Source organism: Uloborus diversus, chromosome 1, assembly GCF_026930045.1.
Source record: "Uloborus diversus isolate 005 chromosome 1, Udiv.v.3.1, whole genome shotgun sequence".
NCBI lineage: Eukaryota > Metazoa > Arthropoda > Arachnida > Araneae > Uloboridae > Uloborus > Uloborus diversus.
Genome location: NC_072731.1, coordinates 236,697,617 through 236,717,838, shown reverse-complemented (window position 1 = coordinate 236,717,838; position 20,222 = coordinate 236,697,617). Strand labels below are relative to the sequence as shown.

The 20,222-nt window shown below is 30.9% G+C and overlaps 1 protein-coding gene across 1 annotated transcript in view; it reads right to left on the bottom strand.

Annotated features, from left to right (window-relative positions):
* The window catches only part of LOC129225919 (uncharacterized), a 126,875-nt gene that overhangs the window by 46,676 nt on the left and 59,977 nt on the right, over positions 1 to 20,222 (bottom strand). Inside the window, exons 15-26 of the mRNA XM_054860455.1 lie at positions 12,656 to 12,739; positions 12,130 to 12,206; positions 11,541 to 11,635; positions 11,337 to 11,467; positions 9,050 to 9,171; positions 7,820 to 7,844; positions 7,245 to 7,430; positions 5,452 to 5,528; positions 4,926 to 5,020; positions 4,701 to 4,834; positions 880 to 962; positions 651 to 672 (exon numbers count right to left, since the gene is read on the bottom strand). Coding sequence (XP_054716430.1) covers positions 651 to 672; positions 880 to 962; positions 4,701 to 4,834; positions 4,926 to 5,020; positions 5,452 to 5,528; positions 7,245 to 7,430; positions 7,820 to 7,844; positions 9,050 to 9,171; positions 11,337 to 11,467; positions 11,541 to 11,635; positions 12,130 to 12,206; positions 12,656 to 12,739 — 1,131 coding nt within the window. The remainder of the gene's footprint in view (positions 1 to 650; positions 673 to 879; positions 963 to 4,700; positions 4,835 to 4,925; positions 5,021 to 5,451; positions 5,529 to 7,244; positions 7,431 to 7,819; positions 7,845 to 9,049; positions 9,172 to 11,336; positions 11,468 to 11,540; positions 11,636 to 12,129; positions 12,207 to 12,655; positions 12,740 to 20,222) is intronic.

Sequence of the window (20,222 nt, the reverse complement as noted above, 5' to 3'; positions counted from 1 at the left end):
TGATTTTTTTACAATCAAACCTTCCATTGCAAAATGAATTATTTTTCAGCAACCGGTCACTGTTGATTTAGGAATTAAAAATCTATGCTCAAAGAATGAAAGAATATTAAATACATCATGCTTGCCAACCTTTGAAGAAGAAAAAACAGGAGATTCCACTAGAGGTATTTAGGTAATTCACCAGTGACATATCTTCACAACAAAATTATTAAATTTTGCTTTTAAATAACATGAATACTAAATTTAAAGTGAAATTCGGATTTTTCACAGATGTAAGCTAATTGGTAGCAGTAAGAAAAATATATTGCAAAGGAATAAACCAAATGATAAGGAGTGAATTTGCTTGAAGTTCCGTACATTCCCTCGTTCTTACCAAAAAAAAAAAAAATCAATATATAATGAAAATAAAATATAAAATAAGTAGTTATAGGGTAGCACATGTTAAAATAAGTTCACATTTTCAAAATAATTGTAATATTTTCAAGATGCAAAAGGATTGAAATCTGCTGCAATTTTCGGCAAACACATGTTTTGTAGAACATACATGAAATTGACCTGTTTTTGCTTTAAATTTCACAGGTTAGTGCAATCATCATCAGCATAAAAATGTTCAATTTCCTGTTATTAAAAAATATTAAGAAAACATTTACCTGGAACAGGTGCAACTCCTGCCTGCAAAAAATAAATATAAAAAGTATTAGAAAATTTTCATATAAATGACATATATTGAAGTTAGCACAGAAAATTTTATTAAAAATTACCAGTTTGCTAACAATTGTTATGGTAATTTCAGTTTAAAGAACTTAAAATATACTCAGATTTCGAGTGGAAAAAAGAAAAGAAATATAACAAAGCATAGAAAAGACATAAGGTACATACCGAACCAACAGTACTTTTTACAATCGGAGCTTTTGTGACTGGCGTAGGCTTTGGTTGAGTTTTGTTAAGAATGTGTTTGACACCTAACAAAAAACAAATCCTGTTAATTATCAGATTCATAATTTAGACATTATGAGCGTTCAAGTACTTTTAAGGACCTAATAAAACAAAAAGATAAACACCACAAAAAATGTTTCATATAAAAACATAGGAAATTTGAAAAGAGAACTGCATACCTTCATGCATATGTTGATTCAGACCCCCTCCCCCCATTTTCTGGAGAAAAAAATGCAGCAACCTGAATACAATTTAATCCCATTCTTAGAACAGAAAAAATCAGGATATTTTTTGTCAGGTTTATATCTTTTGAAAACAAGGAAAAGAAGATGCAATAAAGAAGATTATGATTGAAAATATGAAACATTCAAACTCTTGAATGAAAAGTGTCACTTTTGCAATCCTAATTCTCTTAAGGGTTTAGTTTGTGCGATTCAGATTATCATTAATTATTACTTTTACTCTAAAATCAATATTGAAGAAATTTTATACTTTAACTTTTGTAGCCTTATTGCATATTTTGTAGTCTTATAGCCATTAGGAAAACAAAACATGCTTATTTCTTCATGGTCAACATGTCTAAATCCCCCAAATCCGGTTTTTGCCAAACTTTCTGAGAGTTGGTCTTTTACTTTAAGTATAATTTTTCCTTCAATAAGTGGTCAGACAATGCAGAATAATATCATTATGTTTTAGTACTTATTTCTTTAGCATTTAATTAAAAGGGTTTGATTAAAATTGGAATTTTCCTCATTTTTCTCTGGGTACAACTTCACCACCTATCCTTCAATTTTGAACCTCTTTATTTGAAGTAAACTGTCTAACTTTTACACAGCTACATATGAGGCAGTGAGAAGCAAAAGGATATAAGTGGCAAAAATAAAAATTTGAAGATAACCAGTACAAATGTTAGGCGAACTTCTCCTCTGTCTTGGGGCAAAAGATAGTACTAGTAGCCGGTGCTCTTATACAGCATGATTTAGAAAAACTTTTCACTGAAAGCCTACCTAGGATCTTATCTTCAAACTGATTTTGTCGCACTTAGGCTGAGCATAAAAGAGGTATTTTTGTCAGGATTGGAAAATAGAAACGTAGATCTGAAATGTCAGAATTTAAAGAAAAACTAGCAAAAACAGTTGGGGATTATGTTCCGTTTAGGAGAAAAGGTGTTAGTGCTAATAAATTGGCCCATGTGGTTCTCCAGGCAGACAAAAGAAGCTCTAAATTATAAGCATGTTACTTTTCGTCAGTTTAGAGTGCTGATAGGCTCTAGTATTGTTAGGCAAGGCGTAATTTTAAGCATTTGGTATGGATTTAGAAAAGGGAATTGGAGCAAAGGTTAGCAGATAACATTGACAGAAATCCTAAAAGGTTTTTTGCTTATGCTAATTCTGGGAGAGCTCGAAATAGGGCCATTAGTTGATGAGCATTGAAATTTAATTCTAAACGATCGAGATATTGCAAATGTTCTTCATAACTTTTTTCAAAAATGTTTAACGATAACTGTATCTCAACAGTTGACATTAGCAAGACACAAGCTATTATACAGCTTGAGGATTTTGTGTTTTCCAGGGAGGAGGTTCGATTTCATTTGAAAAAAATTAAAGCAACTAAAGCTCCGGGACCAATATATATAATATTTATCCAAAAATTTTAGTTGAATGTGCAGAGGACTTAGTGGATGTTATTTTAAATATTTTCAATGCTTCTAATAACTCAGGGGCAGTGCCAGAGGACTGGAAGCTGGCTAACATAATGCCACTCTTCAAGAAAGGGTTTAAAGGTAATGCAGGGAATTATCGACCTGTAAGTCAGTGGTTTGTAAGATTTTTGAAACTTTGATCAAAATTAAGATTATGACAAAGGTAAATCATGTGCTACTAATTTACTGCACTTCTATGACAAGGTTACTTTGGTTTTAGATAACAAAAAAGTGTGTGGATGTTGTTTATATTCATTTTCAAAAAGGAGGGAAAACTTTACTTCCGGTTAGGAATTGGCTGAGTGGAAGGAAACAGAGAAGTTGTGAGAGGAAAATCATTCTAAATTGGGTGATGTTTTAAGCAGGGTTTCTCAGGGATCAGTTTTAGGGCTTCTCCTGTTTATTATTTTTATGAATGACATTGATGAAAATATTTCTGGAAACATAAATTGTTTTGCTGATGATGTAAAAGTTATAGGGATTGTAAAGTATGAGGAACAAATAAAACAGCTTCAAGGGGACTTAGATCATATTGCTAGGTGGACGGATAAGTGGCGTATGGCAGTTAATGTAAGAAAATGTCAAGTGCTACACTTAGGTCATGGAAATAAGCGCACAAGTTATTATTTACAGGGTTCGTTCATTAGTCAGGCAGAAAACGTTATTGATCTGGGCATCTTAATAAAACACGACTTCAAGTCTAGTCAACAGTGCAGCGTTGCAAGTAACAAAGCCAACAGAATGCTTGGGCTTATCAATAGATCTATTTCAAACAAATCAAAGGTTCTTCTGCCTTTATATAGGAGTTTAGTAAGACTTCATTTGGAGTATGCTGTTCAGTTTTGGTCTCCTTATCTCAAGGAAAGATATTTCTGTATTGGAGAGGATTCAAAGAAGGATTACTAGACTAGTAAGGGGACTTTCAGATTTAGACTATGATAACAGACTTGATAGGCTTAATATGTATAGCCTGGAGCAAAAAAGAGTCATAGGGGACATGATTCAGTTGTTTAAATTTATTAAAATGAAAGATGTTAAAGGGTTAAGTTTTTGCACAGAAAGCAGGATGAGGAATCATTGTTTTAAACTATTGAAATCTTAGGCTAACCTGGAAATTAGGAAATATTACTTCTTTAGTAGGGTTGTGGGCACTTGGAACAGTTTACTGGAAAGGGCAGTAACAAGCAAGGGGGTGGTGGACAGCTTTAAGAGGGCCATTGGTCTTCATTGGGGACTTATAAACTGACTAGGACCAGCCTAGCCGGGCCCAGAGCCTGTTGCTGGTCGTCACATTTGCATTTGTATTATGTTTTACTCAAAACTTGAAAATGTCCACTTACATCCCTTTGCTTTTCACTGTCTCATATGAAGTTTTGAGCATAAAATAAAAACAAACAAAATTCAAACAAAAAACCAGAATTAAATTTCTTTTTAAGCTGCTTGGAATTTTTTTGAAGTCAAAATTTACAATATTTTCAAACATGCATGTCTTTCAAGCTCTTAAAAGAAGTAGAGGTTTTGTTCTTCAAGCACTTTGGATGAATTCCCTTTGATCAGTGTGAGTGTTTATATCTATTTGAAAGCATAAAAGTGAAACACAAATGATCTCTCTAGATATCTTTGCTCTGAGATTTCATTTTGTGTTTTTTCACTTTTAATTCTTCCAAAATCATTAATTTGTGTCTTAATCTTGCTTCACTCATATGGATTCATTTCACTTCGCATGAACTAGTGTCGTGATTAACTTGATTCCAAAAATGATAAACAGGGTCAGAAGAAGTCATAGCAAGGCTGGCTATGGCTTATAGTTCTTGCAGGCCCTCCCCTTGCTTATTAGTGGTATGAACAGGGGCTTATTTTGAAAAATGTGCAAAAACGTTTTTATGAAACATTAAAACATTGTAAATACTCTTTAAAACAAAATTTTGTTAAGTTTAATGATAATTATGCATGCTTTGTGATTTAAGAAACAATTCAATGACTCAAAAAATAAATAAGTGCACATGACTAATTACCAGGGCAAACATTTAATTGCATAGGAAACATATAAAATAAATCTTACTTGTGTCATGATCTGGTAACTTAAACAGAAACTGGAAAATTTCTCCTATCATAGTTGGTTTTGAAAACACTTTTACTTCAGTTGTATTGTGAATTAATGTGTTGTATATTCTTCTAACTGAATTATATAACATTCTGTAAAAGAAAACCAAGTAAACATTTTGATTCATACTTTTGATTTGAAAACATATGAATTCATTAGAAATATGTTTTTAAATTTAATAACCTGTCTAAAAGTTGTTTTCTTTTAATGTATTCTGATGATCCTTTCTCAAATGTGAAGCCAGTAAAATCAAGAATATCATTTCTTAAGGTACTAGGCTAAAATAAAACATATGTTAGAATTTCATTAGACTTGAAGAAAAAAATATTAGCATTTGCTTGATTAAATTAAAGCTATTTCTTTTTTTAAATTCTATGCTAAAAAATTGTACAAAAGTACCTTATAGTCATTAAATGTCAGTTAAATACACAGTAAAAATGCATTCCAGCGGGAATAGCGAGTTGCGCAAAATTTGCAACTTTTATGTTGCCTATAGAAATCGCAGGATGTGCAGTGAGGGTTAATGTAAAATTAATAATAATAATATTTCATTCTCTTCAAAATAATCATGTTTGAGTGCACTTATTTATAAATTAGTTAAGATTTCTACAGCTTATTATTCAATTCCTTGGACCAGTTTTTAAACAACTAACTTGATAATTTTTAAAGATTAAAACTAAAAAAGTATCAAATTGTAAATTTTACATACCTCATGTTTTTTCAAGTACAGTAGGTCAAATATGTCAATAAGATATTCATGAGGATGAGTATTCACTATTTTACAAACTAGAAATCAAAGGAAACAAAAGAAAAAAGTAAAGTACCTGTTGATATCACAAGTTTAAAAAAAAATTACATTTTAGACATTTAGGTTTCATATAAAGGCAGTGAAATAAAAAAACTGAAGTAATAAAATTTTTGCTCAATTCTAAATCTGAAAAATGAAACTGAAAAGAAAAAAATAAATAAATAAAACACAAAAAGCAAGGAAACTAAATACTTGGTGAAAGAATAAAATCCACATCACCATCAGTTTTTAGTTATTAAAATATCTATTTATCTAGAAAGATTTACTACTGTAAATTAACAGGAAATACATATTTGCTAACTTTTGAATGTAGGTAACAGTAATACATTATGTGAACATCTCTCATCCCATTGATAGTTTGCTTAGATTAAATTAAGATTGCACAAAAATAAGAACAATGCATACATATCAGTACAAATGGTTGATGAGACTAAAATTTTTTATAATTTAATTAACTGATAACGTTGACCAAAATTTTAATGAAGGCCAAAGACATGAAAATAACTACTAATTTGAGGAACTCACAGCATTTCCGCATAAGATTTTTCCATAAATAGAAAAATCACAATTCCCGGCTTTCGATATTCTATCACCTTAAACATCAATTTCAAACCAATTTCTTTTTTCTAAAATCGTCATGGAACCCAAGATAAACACTGGTAAAAATTAAATTCAAATTTCTAAGAGCAGTATCAGCTTGAAACGACTCTGATACAACTGAATTAAAACTTTTCAATGGAGTGGCAAAATGACGTACATACAAGTCTGTAGAATAACTATAGATCTACAGCCTCAACTACATAATTTGAAATATAATTAAAAAAAATGACAGTCAATACAAAATTAGTGATGTTTAAGTCACAGACTCATACAACCCAATGAGAGAAAATGAGAAAAAAGATGTGGCTGTATGGAAATAGATTTTGGTGGCATGGAAATTTGATATAGATGTTCAATTTTTACATACATCAAAATATTTCTAATTGGCCCAATTGAGCATCATTTCTTTTGTTGCTGTTTTTCATTAAAAGGGCTAATAGAGTAATTTGAAATCGGAAGTAAATTGACAAGTTTTCAATCTTTGTTAGTATCTCAGAGTTAACAAAGTTCCAAATATATTTTACTTTCACATTTCCAGACAGAGATTTGCCTAAAGAATATGAAATAATTCATTTTTTAAACGTAAGTTTATAACTTAGAATTGAGTCACAAACTGGTTGCCATGAACTCTGAAAATTTAGGCTTAGCATAAGCATCAACTTTTAATGTCAGTAACCAAGCAAAAAAAAAAAAATTGATTTTTAACTCTCAAATTATGCATTCTCTCATAGATATGCATGATTTACTTAAATATTTTTATTGAAATCTGCAACATGGGTGTCAATACTGATTTGTTTACTTTGCATGGAATGAACAAAACCTATAAAATCATGGTTGACCAATGATATTAAATTTTTTGTTACACTAAGAAAATACAACAAATCTAAATTTAATAAAAAGCATGAATAAACTGAGACTAGAATACCTTTCTGATTAAAAACAGTTACTTAAATGCATAAGACCCCAATAATATAATTAATTGGAAAAGGAAAGCCAAGAGAATCAAGTGTAAAGAGTTTTACAATAAGCATCCTTTACAATAAGCAAAGAATTTTTAAACTAATAAATAATCGGAAATTATAAAGTAGATATACTTGTTTCAAAATCTCTTAGGCATCTTTGTTTCGCTTGTGCTGGAGCACTAGGAGCAGGCTCTGGTTGAGGTACAGCTGCGGGTTGAGAACTGGTAGTATTTGGATTATTGGGAGCACTTTGTTTCTGAGCAGCAGTCTTTTTCCTTGGTGATCCAGCTTTTGATTTTTCTTTACCACTTTTCTCATCTTTACATTGAAATAAATAAAAGAACTCAATTAGAATTTTGTTTTCTTCTGATTAAGAAACTATTTTCAATTGATTACAGCCACAAAACATTTTTAAAAAAAAGCAACATTTGAGTATCAAGGTTACCAATACCCAATCAAGTTTTGGAATATTTAAGAATGAGTCTAAATTTTACTGTTATTAGAAAGAAATATTTCAAGGGCATTGACACATGTTCAACTTATCACTCAAATTTAATGAATAAGAACATTATTTCCCATACACAGGAATTGAAAAGAGCATAATAGATAATACCAATTTAAAGAACAAAGCAAGCCTTCCTTTAAGATATAAACATCAATTTTGTAACACTTAAAAGTCTTTAGTATCAAAAAAAAGTTTTAATTACCTGAATCTTCTTCCCCAGATGATATCTGAAAATGGTGAAAAAAGTGGCATGAAATGAAATTACATTTGCTTACATGCACAACACATAAATAAATAACTGTCACTGTTACAAAATAATATCTAAGCTGCACCTCAAGTTGTTATTTATCTTTATAGTCCAAGCAGCATAGAATCTCTTAATGAAATTGGATAGGAATGCTATCATTACGAAACTACCTACATTTTTAAACATTGATCAAGTCTAAAATAGCTTGCCTCAAAAGCCTGAGTTAGACTACTGATTGCTTAGAGTGGAACCTGAATAAGTCGAAAAATAGTAGAGATCATGCTTTTCTAATGGTTCCAAAAGTTCCCAGATTTACAGCTTAAAATTTGAAATCCAGTACCCTACTGTCTACCTATGACAGTATTTCAGTTTGCATTTTGTTTCATTGCTTCTGTTTTTTGTTGCAATTTTACTTTCATTGTATCAAACAAAGTATAACTTCAAAAATGAATTCCGTTCAAATCTGAAAACAAAATCTTTTTCAAGATTATACAATTTCTTTAAAATGATACAATAACTACAAACACGTTGCCACCATTTGCCAAATGGAGGAAAATATTTCCTTAACTACAGACATGGATTGAATAAGTCTTGGGAGAAAATATCTTGATATGAAAAACAATAGGAAATAAACATTGATTTGCCACAAGCATAAAGAGCCTTGCTATCAGTTGCAGAGTTATGCAAGATTTATACATTCACACACTCACACATGTCTAGATCTTATGTCAGAACTTGAGCACTAAGTGATAGCTAAAAGGAATTACTTGGTGGCCCATACGTATGTACCAAGGGTGAATTGGTGCTGGAATATACCAAAATGTTGATCCAATGATGTTCTTTTGTGAAAATAAATTCTCCTTTAATATAAAACTAGTCAAGACTCAGCATTCAATTACTACTGATCGGAATTTCAGTACTAATATTTACAAAATCAACCACTGTATGTACAAACATGGCAAAAAAGTTAGTCAATATTGATTCAGGAGAGATTAAAGTGAAAATTTAGACTAAAATTTAGAATAAAAATTCTTTTGTGAAAGCAATACTTCTTATACTTTACACAAGAAAGTAAAAGTCATCACAAGATTTATAGTTTAAAAAAAAAAAAAAACTTACTAACTTAAAACAATCAAACTAAGTGAGAGATTTTAGAGAAATGCAAAAAGAAAAAAAAATGCTTACCAGATCAATACATTCTACTTTTTTATGCACAACTTCACAAGTTATAGATTCATCAGAATCGGACATTCCATCAATGTCATCTAATTCTAGTTCTACATCAGATAAAATAACTGGAACAGACCCTGGAGAATGATAAAACAGTTTGAAATTGAAAAAAATCCTAAACATTTCACTACAGCTTTGCATGAATTATACATTTCCTAACAATAGACAATACACATCAAAGTGGAGAAAATTTTAAAAACACCTATCCATACAAACTCTTCATTGCACCAAAAATATCTACTTCGAAGTTTTTTCGAAAGACACAGATCCTACAGCGGAAATTTCAGATGAGGAGGGTTTGAATTGCTCAAATTTTGTAATAAACTGCTGAGATGGTTCACAACAGCTTGTAGCTGTTGAATGTTTTCAAAACCGTCCTCAAAATGAGAAAATTCCAAGTCTTGCCTATTTAAGATAGTGTGCACAGTGTTTAGTAGTCTTTGCACTTTATTTATATTTAAACTTGACAAACAGGTAGCCAGCCTCAATGTGGCTTAATAAACCTCAAATTTAAAATTTTAATCTGATTTTTTCAAAAAAAAAAAAAAAAATATGGATTGGATTCTATTTTTATTTTTCAATTTTTTTACTCTAAATTCTTTTATTTCAAAGCTGAAATTTTTGCTTTACTCTTAGCAGTGGTAGGCAGGTACTGCTAGCTATTATGTACAGAGAGATAAATCAACTGGTCACCAAAGAGCTAAACGTAATATATTGTTAGTCTGTTGAAGAATTATTCATTTAGAACTTGGTCTTGTCGGTTACAGTTAAGTTCAACACTGATGAAATGGAATAAAAGATTATACAGAAGACGAACTGAACACAAGAAGATCCATACACAAAATTCACACAAAAATGGCCTTTTTCATGCAAGCTAGTAAAACAATAAAATGACTAAATAGACTTTTATTACATATATGTATTGAAGGATTTATAATTTTTTCCCTAATCACATGCTTTCCACTAATTTTGGAATCAAAAATTCTTGTGGAGAACACTTCCTAGTTAGTATAATGAGAGTCAATCTCTTGGTTTTGTTTCTAAATATTGTAAACATCTACTAGTATTTGCCAATATACAGATGCTAATCTTTTAAAGTGCTTCATGTGACCATAGAAAAAAGGTTGTTTTTAGAACATTAGATCTTGCAATAAAATAATTTACTTTTCTTTAAGAACAATGATCGGCAATAGTTTTTCCATTTGTTAAGCTGCTTGGTATGTAACTAAGGGATATTATGAATGTACAAAAGCCTTGGTTTTCTTACAAAGATACAAATACAAATGTGACGACCAGCAACAGGCTCTAGGCCCAGCTAGGATGGTCCTAGTCAATTTACACTCCCCAGTAAAGGTCAATGGCCCTCTTAAAACTATCTACTCCCTTGCTCGCTACCACCTATTCCAGTAAGCTGTTCCAAGGTTCCACTACCCTCTAAAATAATAATTTTTCATAATATCCATGTTAGTCTGAGATTTAAATAGCTTAAAACAATGACCCCTTGTCCTGTTTTCAGTGCTAAACTTTAGCCCTGTAACATCTTTCATTTTAATAAATTTAAACACCTGAATCATGTCCCATTGGTCTCTTCTTTGCTCAAGACTACATTTTTAGCCTTCTAAGCCTGGAATCATAGTCTAAATAAGAAAGTCTATTTATTAGCCTTGTAGCCCACCTTTGAACCTTTCCAATACATTAATATCTCTCTGAAGATAAGGAGATCAAAACTGAACAGCATACTCCAAATGAGGTCTTACCAAACTTCTGTATAAGGGCAGAAGAACTTCTTTAGATTTGTTTGAAATAGAACTATTGATAAACCCAAGCATCTTATTCTTATTGTTTCCATCATTTGCATACTCTTTAAAGTTAGTGACCAAGTTACCTAAATGATAGGCTAAAAAATGGCTAATATATTAGGTATCTTTGCATTAAATGTAATGTATGAATATTATTGAATGGACCAAATACTTGTCTATTATTTCTGCTGCTTCTGTCATTTATATCCTCATTCAAGTTAGTGCCAAATTATATAAACAACTAATTAAACACATTAGGTATATTTACATTTCATACGTAATTTATGAATATATAAATGGGAAAAAGCCTCTTTTCTTGCAAAAGTTGTTGCAATAATTCGGGCATTAATATCCTCATTAAAGTTAGTCCCTAGGTTACATAATAGCTACAGTTTTAGGAATAATACAATAACAATGCTGTTTAATAAAAATGTGTTACAAACCTGAAGTTCTTAAGTAACTTTCGTCTGGTTTTCGCAAAAAGGATAAAATATTTTTGATTGTATCTTCTTTTTTTGGCATTACAGCTAATGAGAAAGATCTTGCAACATCAGCAACTATCTTATTTGACATTCTATAATAGCAAAAATAGATATAAATATTTTGAGAGAGGAAAAATAAACAAAAAATGAAAGACTAACTTTTACCTTTGTAAGAACTCAACTCGTTCATCATTTTCTTCTGTATCAACATCAAAAGAAAATCCACTGAATTCAAGTATATTGCTCTTGACTTTGTCAACCTATATTTAAAAATGAATAAATAGCAATCAAAATTTCTACACAATCTCTTTGAAAAAATAATGTATATATAAAATGGAAACAAAATAAATATAGAACCGAAAACTAAAGTTATCTGTTTTCAAAAAAAAAAAAGAGTTTTGATTCCTTTTGTTTTCATATTTCAATGGGGATTTTGCCTAAAAGACAATTTTCAAATTTTCACAAACTGAAAGAGCTTGTAAAACCAATCCAAGCAACCTTCGACATTTGCATTTGCATGTTCAGGCCTCTAACTGATTTGGAACTGAACAATAGTTATATATTGTGGTGAGGTTGTTTTCAATTTGCATTAGGAGTGGCAATGAATATGATTGAGATGGTAAAAACTCATATGAAAATTTTGCTCCAAATCTTTTAATGAGCATGTTATAGAAAGATACAATTGTAATGTCTGAAGATGATTCAAATGAATGCAGGAGGAATTAAAAAATATGTATATATATTTAGTACTTACATCAGCACTATTGAGGAAGAGTAGGAAATGAATATCAATCAGAAGTTCTTCCGGAGCTTTCTCGATACTACTTACAACTGAAATGAGAAAAATTTATTAGACTTAAGACATGTTTAAAAACATCGCAAAAAATAATTTTATATCCAAGAGGTAAATTGTTGTATCTAGCAAACTTGAAATCCTTGGGGTTCCGACAAAAATATTGCATTTCAAAACTATTTTAATTTTCTAGCTCTGAAAGGAAAGGGTAGTTTGAATTTTAAAAAAGTGAAAAAGGGGAAAAAAAAATCAGATATCTTATACGTTCTCAAAATTCCCAGATTGTATAAAGCTTTCAAATTTCTCAATTACCCAATTCTGTCACCATCATGTTATTGTAAATAAATTGTTTAAATTAAAATTGTAAATTAATTATTTATTACAAATTGCAATTACCGATAATGAGACACAATTATTTATAGAAACAATGAAAAGTTTTATTTCTCTAGAAAGAATACAATAAAAACGCTTAAGATATTCTAGTTACCAAGAGGGAAATCTTTAAGTTTTTTTTCATCTTCATCTTCTTCTTCATCTTCATCTTTCATGTCACTCGAACTACTAGAAGTATCTGAAAAAGGTTTGTTATATGATTCAGAAATGTTATGGACAACTTGTGGTACATAGAGTTGATTCTCTATTTAACAACTCCATTTTAAAATATTTTATATTCCCAGGCACATCCCTGGACGGCATTTCTGTTTAACTACGACTATCTAAACATAAAAAGGGGGAGAGGGAGTCTTGAAAGAGACACTGTAAAAACAATATATGATTGTTTTGCTTTGCACAAAAATTGGATTAATGTTGAAAGTTTTCTTCCATGGTTTTGAAAAATCAAAGCAACCGAGGTGTTTCAAATATAACCATCAAGAATCATTCCGAATACCCAACAGAAAAGCGTAGATGATATTCGCAATTTGATTAACAGTTTTTGCTTCAAAATTCCGACTATTCATGATGTTTACCAACTAAATTCATTATGAAGCTACAAAACCTAGATCTGAAAGTTATTTGTAGGGTGAATGCTTGAAGCCATTTTTATCTGTTGTCAGAAACTGCTTTTGTGTAGCTGGATCTTGCAATAAAGAGTCGCTTAAATATGAAAACACAGATCTGTAGGGACACAAAGGACAATGTGCTTAAAAGAAGGGGAAAAGTTTGGTTGATGATGAGGATACTGTACAAAAAGAATTCGAGAATAAGGCTGAACACATATTCCAAAAATACATATATCACATGGATAAATTTCTATGCATGTCAAAATTTTAAAGACAATATTCACCACCTAAAATATGAAATGCGTAAAGAAAAATATTCCGCTTTTGAATATTTCCAAAAATTCTATTGAACAAGACATTTAACTTTAGCAACTTTCGCCCCCCTCCCTCCCCCGGCAAAAAAAAAAAGTTAAATAGAGAATCAATAGTATTTTTTACATGGATAACAAAAAACAGATGATGAAATTTTCCATTAATATAAAAATGAGAAAAAAAAATAAAATTAAAAAAAAAAAGCTAGGTTATTTTAACACTGAAGTTAGTTGATTGTTTATATGTTTTATACATAACACTTATCTAAGTTGCCAATTGATATATATATACAGGTACAGTTGGCTCTCTGTTTAGCAACGCTCTATTTAACGGGCTTTTCACGGTCCCGGATGCTGTAGTATTAAAAGCATTCTACTTAAGGACACATTCTACTTGAGGATGATTTTTTGTGGTTAATGAAAGTCGTTAAACAGAGAGTCAACAGTATTTTTTTTCCCCGGAAACGTAGATAACTGATTAGGGGCGGGAGGGCAAGATTACCTCTGAACTTCCTTGGAACTCCTTCTTAAAATTGGTCTGGGGACTACTTTCCAAAGAAAATTCGAAAATTTTTTGGGAAAATAACTAAAAAGATGTGTGGGGGGGGGGGGGGGCACAAGAGCACAAGAAAAAAAGCAAACTTGGACATTGAATATACTAGCATTGAAGTCACATCAGAAATGCAAGCAAATACCGAACAATCAGTTAGGGTATCCAGAGCCGACAGTTTGGCACTTGTTTTGCACTCATCAACCTGAAATAGTCAAATCTGAGCGGCAAGCAAATACTTCATATAGAAGCCAAATATATCTCCAAACTGATCACTAAAAGTATTTTAGCACTCCAGCAAGAGGTATGCAAACAGGGTACAGTTCCACATCAAAAAAAAAAGAAAAAGATAAAAATCACAGTATAAAGCCACAATTTACTTCCTCACAGTCGGAAATAAGGCAGAATTGCAACCAAATTTGAGCAGCTTAGTTACATAATTTATAGACTGACCATATTTTGTGCCGCTTGGTTTGAACTATTCCAGACTGATGATCCACAAATCAATGACCAGTGTCTGAAGGCCAAAAAAGTGAAATTGATCCAATGGAAAATGAAGATAAAAAATAGTACATATATAATCAACATTAGTTGGAATTGATAAATCAATTTTGAAAATATACATAATTATGTGAAAACGCTAAAATTTATTAGTTTTAAAGGACTTTATAGATTTTAAAGATAATATGTTTCTTTAAACAATATTTCAATTGATAAATCACATACTAAAAGAAATTTCAAGAAAAATGAATACAAAATAAAGATTTTTTTTAAAAAGAAAAATAACCCTTTTCCAATGACAGAGTACTTTACAACTGATTACAGATTTATTTCTTTAAAATTATAGAAGCTTAAAAGTAGATACAGATGTTTAATACAAAATAAAGCAGAGATATAAGTTGCAAGAACTGGAACATAAAACAAGTTTTAGGTATACATTCTAGAAAAGAAAATGCAACTGAAAAAGAAGATGATGAGTCAAGTACTTTTAACAGATCACAGTTTACATTATAGAATATTTTTAATTATTCTATAGATATAGGACCAGCATAGCTAGTCCAGAGCATTTCCTATTGTTTTCTGCTAAAAGACACCTTGCATTAGTCGAAATTTCATGATTAATAACAGGTATGTCAAGACTTTTTGATGAACATGCACATTTATTTTAGGCATTTTCAAACATCCCTCAAGCTATTTTAAGCTACTGGTTAACAATATGTTACTGTTTCCAACATCAAGAACTGAATTTATAGTACTTTTATTTTTTCAAGCTGTTTATTCAGTATAAAATGTTGTTTTATGATGCACAAAATCAATGACCAATGTGAGAAAGAAACAAAGTGCAGTACTGTAAGTATATTAAACAATAATAATAACAAAATGCGGTACTATAAATAACACTATATAGTAGATAGAGGATAACACTGATCATAACTATTAATTAAAAAAAAAAAAAAAGATGATGATCAGTGCTGACACTAATCAGATCGTTATCAGTGTTCTCCTACATAATGAGGACCTTCACCTTTTCTTTAACTATAAGAAACTTTCTTTTCCTATTAACAGTAACTTTAGGTGAAGCAGTCCACTAAAGTGCCATTATATTTGATTAAATTTCACATTGAGAATGAAAAGGAATTGAAGATGATTATGTTTGGTGGTGTGAAACTGATCAAATCGTTAGCATTGTTTTCTTGAGTATCGAGGATCTTCACCTTTTCTTTAGTTGCAAGAAATTTTCTCTTCTCATCTACACTAGCTTTATATAAAACAGGACGCTTCGGAACCATTATATTTAATTAACTTTTACATTTAGAATGAAAATATAATGAATGGAAAATATGAAGTGGTTATTCATTTACTGACAAAGCGAGGTTCCAATAGGCACGGTGTGAGAACTTTCGCCTTCAGTGATGATAATTATAGCTACAAGGTTATGATTATAACTGTAATGGGATGAAAGTCCATTCCCAAAGACAATATTTAGTAACTGAAAGACTCCAAAAGTCTATTTAGTTAAGTTTGATTTTTGTTATTATATTACTGACTTGTTCTATTTCTAAGTTATTTTTGCTCCATAAGAAACGATGCCCAGGACTAATAAAAAGATAAATATCACTTGAATTGGTTGGTAAGCAAACCGTACTTGTAGGTGGCGTTGCCTGTGACATGAAAGTTTCCTGGTCATTCTAGATCAAATGTACTTTGCATTGTTTTGGCTGATCAGATAAGGGTTATCGAATTCTGGTTGGAATTCAATACACTGCACAACCCTGTACTTTAGCAACATTATTGAGCAAGCCAGGTTGCTTGTTGTGAGCTGTTTGGACATTTGCAGTTTAGTAGTTCAATCATTTAATCTTGCAATTCAGGCAGAGGTGTCCTGATGGGAGGTCACCTTGATCTCCACAAAATGTCCATACTCAGTAAATTTTGAGACAATATTGCCACACTGAGCCTCAGCCTTTTTGTTAAATTTTTAAAATTGTTTTTTAATGATACATAATGTTCCTTTTTATTAAATGTTATGCATATGTGTTACAATCATAAATTTTATCATTGGGTAGATTGTAATTTGATTTGACAAATTGTGAATTATCTCTCTAACAAAAATTTAGTTTGTGTTGCCCCTGAATTCAAGCTAAGACCATGTTTCTATAATGAAGCTTTATTGCATTAAAGGGGAAACCAAACTAGGTATTAAGTCAACCATTAAATTTTATGAATGGGCTGTAGTAATATAATTCTATTTCAAGTTTTACTTATGTTATCTCATGTAGTTTTAGCCATTTAATGTTCATAGTAACTAATCTTTATTTTTGAATCTTTCTGCTTTTAATTGATTGGTAACTCATTACCTCTTTACACATGTGCTGCTTTTCACAAGTCATATTACATTGGCTGGGCAGAGTTATTTATAATCAATCATATTTTCCCATCCAAAAGTTGGCAATAATGAAGACTACACTTACATCCCGCATTTTGCTCCTGAACAATTTTGCATTGCAGGCGAGTTCACGTTAGCTATGAGATACATTACTCGGGAAACACTCTCGTAAGTAAAATCATATTGTAGCACAAGTTTACTGCATATCAAAAATTCAACTATTATTTATGAGTAATGTCTTAAAAATTAATTTTACTCTTTTCATAACTAAATTGTTTTCATCCAAGGAACTGATATTCCCAAAAAAACTAAATCTATTTTAACTAGTGATGTGCCGGATCGTCAAAAAAGTAGATCCACGGATCCGGATCATTAGTGACAAGATCCGCGGATACGCATATGGATCTCAATTTTTTTTTTACCCAATTCAACTATCTAAGTGTTTAATTTGTTACAGAAGGTATTTTTGCTTCTTCAAAAATTGTCATCAGCGGCGAAAATATAATCAAGACTATGATTTACTCTATAAAGAAATCTCCGTTAAAATCGATAGAGAGTTGGAAGGAACGGGTCAATGCTGCATTAATGCTTAAATAGAATGTGATAAATTATTTCTGGCTTGCTCGGTAGATATAGGATACAGGAGCAAGAATGCAAAGCTGCTACTGGACAGGTTAGAAATATTTTTTGCATTTTATTTCAGCATAAATGCAGCGCTGACCCATTTCACCCAACTTACTCCGACCAACAGAATAACGGAGCCGGGAACACCTTTACAAACAGTAAATAGAGAATTTATTCTCACATTTTTTGAAGAATGTCGAGAAAAACCAAAATGAAGAATAACAGAAACCCCAAATCAATAACAGAAACTAATATTAAACTAAAAATTAAAAAAAAAAACATGCCGACCTGATATTGAGATGGATTTCGCGGGTCAGAACACACACTGTTAATAAATATGAACTGACAGCGGATAGAAATTTTAAATCATTGAGCTTTTCTCTTTATCCGACTATGAAATAGCTACCGATCACGAGCATAAAGGCTTTGAATTGCATTTAAAATTTCCTTAATATGATATAGCTTTTACTGCATATAACTTGGAAGTTCCAAACAAATATCTAACGCAGAAAACTTAGTTCTTTGAATTTGGAGCCAATATTTTTAACGTACGGGTAAGTTTTTACTACCATAATTCTGAAATCCGTTAATTTGGTTTTTATTAATATTTCCGGTAATTCAAGTTCTGCAAAAACGAGTCCAAGCTAAGAACATTTTCGATCAAGTCACCTTTTGAACGAAAAAAGAACTATCAAAATCGGTTCATCTGTTTAGGAGCTACGATGCTACAAATAGACACACTGATACACTTTTAAAACTTATTACCCGTTTCTTTTTGGAACGGGGGGTACAAATTGGCTTCTGAGAGAGAAATGATACCTTATAATTTAAATATAATACCTAAATAAATATCTATTAATAAAACCTAATTTAAACGGAATTTAAGTCTTTTATTCAAATATTTAAGAATTTTTAGAATAGAAAAGATCCGTTTAAGATCCGTCAAAAAAGAAGCGGATACGGATACGGATCTTTATTTTCCCTCGAATATCCGCGGATACGGATACGGATCTTTATTTTCCCTCGAATATCCGCGGATACGGATACGGATATCCGGAACATCACTAATTTTAACTATACAGTAGACCCTCATTTTATGTGAGTTTGTTTTGTTTAACGTGAATGAGTTTCGATTTTAAACAGAAGCGGCATTGCAAACCAAGGGCGTCCATATGCAAAATTTTAAGGGGAGGGGGGCTCAATATGTTCCCCAATAAACTGTATTTTAGAATGCTAATAAGCAAGTTTCTGTCACTGAAGACATTTTTTGCAGTCAGTTTTTAGAACTCTTTCCTTCTAGAAGTAAAGTTCTTACACTCTCACAATTCAATGATCACGGAAAAAGAGCTTTTGGAAGTGACAAAGGGGTGCGAAACCAAAGAGAATATTGACAGTGATGACACACAACCAAAAACTTTCACATTAAAAGTTTTAAGCCATTCCTTGAAATAGAGAAACTATTTTTCCGATTTGTTACTCTCATCAGGGAATAGACATGAGAAATCATGTTTGCATTAATGCCCTACAAAGAGCTTCAGAGAAAAAAGTGCCAACTGACCATCATAATCAACTATTTTTATAAACAGTTAGTTTATTCACGTCAGGTATATGTGTCGAAATAAGCACACATTAAATTTATTTTGCACATATATATCACTAGAATGTGGTTTTTTAAATCTATTAAACCTAACCACTATTTTAATATTACTATTAAATCTTAATTTACGCAATTTTGATTTATTGCAGTGCTTTCGCATAGGAACGTAACCCCCAAGTAAAACGAGGATTTATTGTATTGTTAACTTATTAAATGGTTCTTTCATGAAAAAGAATTGTTTCATAGAAAAATTGAGATGCTGAAATCCTTTTTGCTTAGGAGAAAAAAATATAGACAGCTACTAACCTTAAAAATAGTAAAAATATAGAGAAATGCAATTATAACTTCACATTAAATTAATCAATTATGTCCAAAAGTTTAGCCTATTAACAATTTAATGAATTATAAAACAAATTTCAAATTGACAGAAAATATCTATCGCTGTTTAGCACAAATAAACAGCTTACTGGATACACGTGTTTTGGGGTTTCCAGGAACATCCTTTTCAATTCTAAGTTGTCAAACATAAATTCAGTAATTTGTTTATTTGTGCTAAACAACGTTGGATATTTCCTATCATTTCTCAGCATAAAGGTGTTGATTCATTTATAAATTTCAAATTATTTATTAATTAAAATTGGTGATAACTAATGACAAATCCAGATAAAACTGAATGTTTTATTTGAATTAATCATTCAGTAATATATGTTTTATCTAGATAAATATATCCATATTATGTGAAAGCTATGATAAATGAAGCATTAGTGATAGGTAAATGACATGAATAATAACCTTCTGTTTCGCTTTCAACATTATCTTCTGCAGCCTACAGAAAAAAGTCGATTAATTCAGAAAGATAACAATACAGGGAATCAAAGTAAATGCAAAGACAGAGCTTTTATAAAGAATACAAATTGCTTCCAAAAGATAGCATATTTGCTTCATGTGTGGTTTTTGGATAATGAATAAGCTCTGAATGCAATATAAATTATTAAAAATAACACCATTTTATGGCTCACAGTAACACCTCTTTATCAGAACTGTACTCCTTCCTGAAAAATTCTTTAATCTCTGTTTTCTAAAT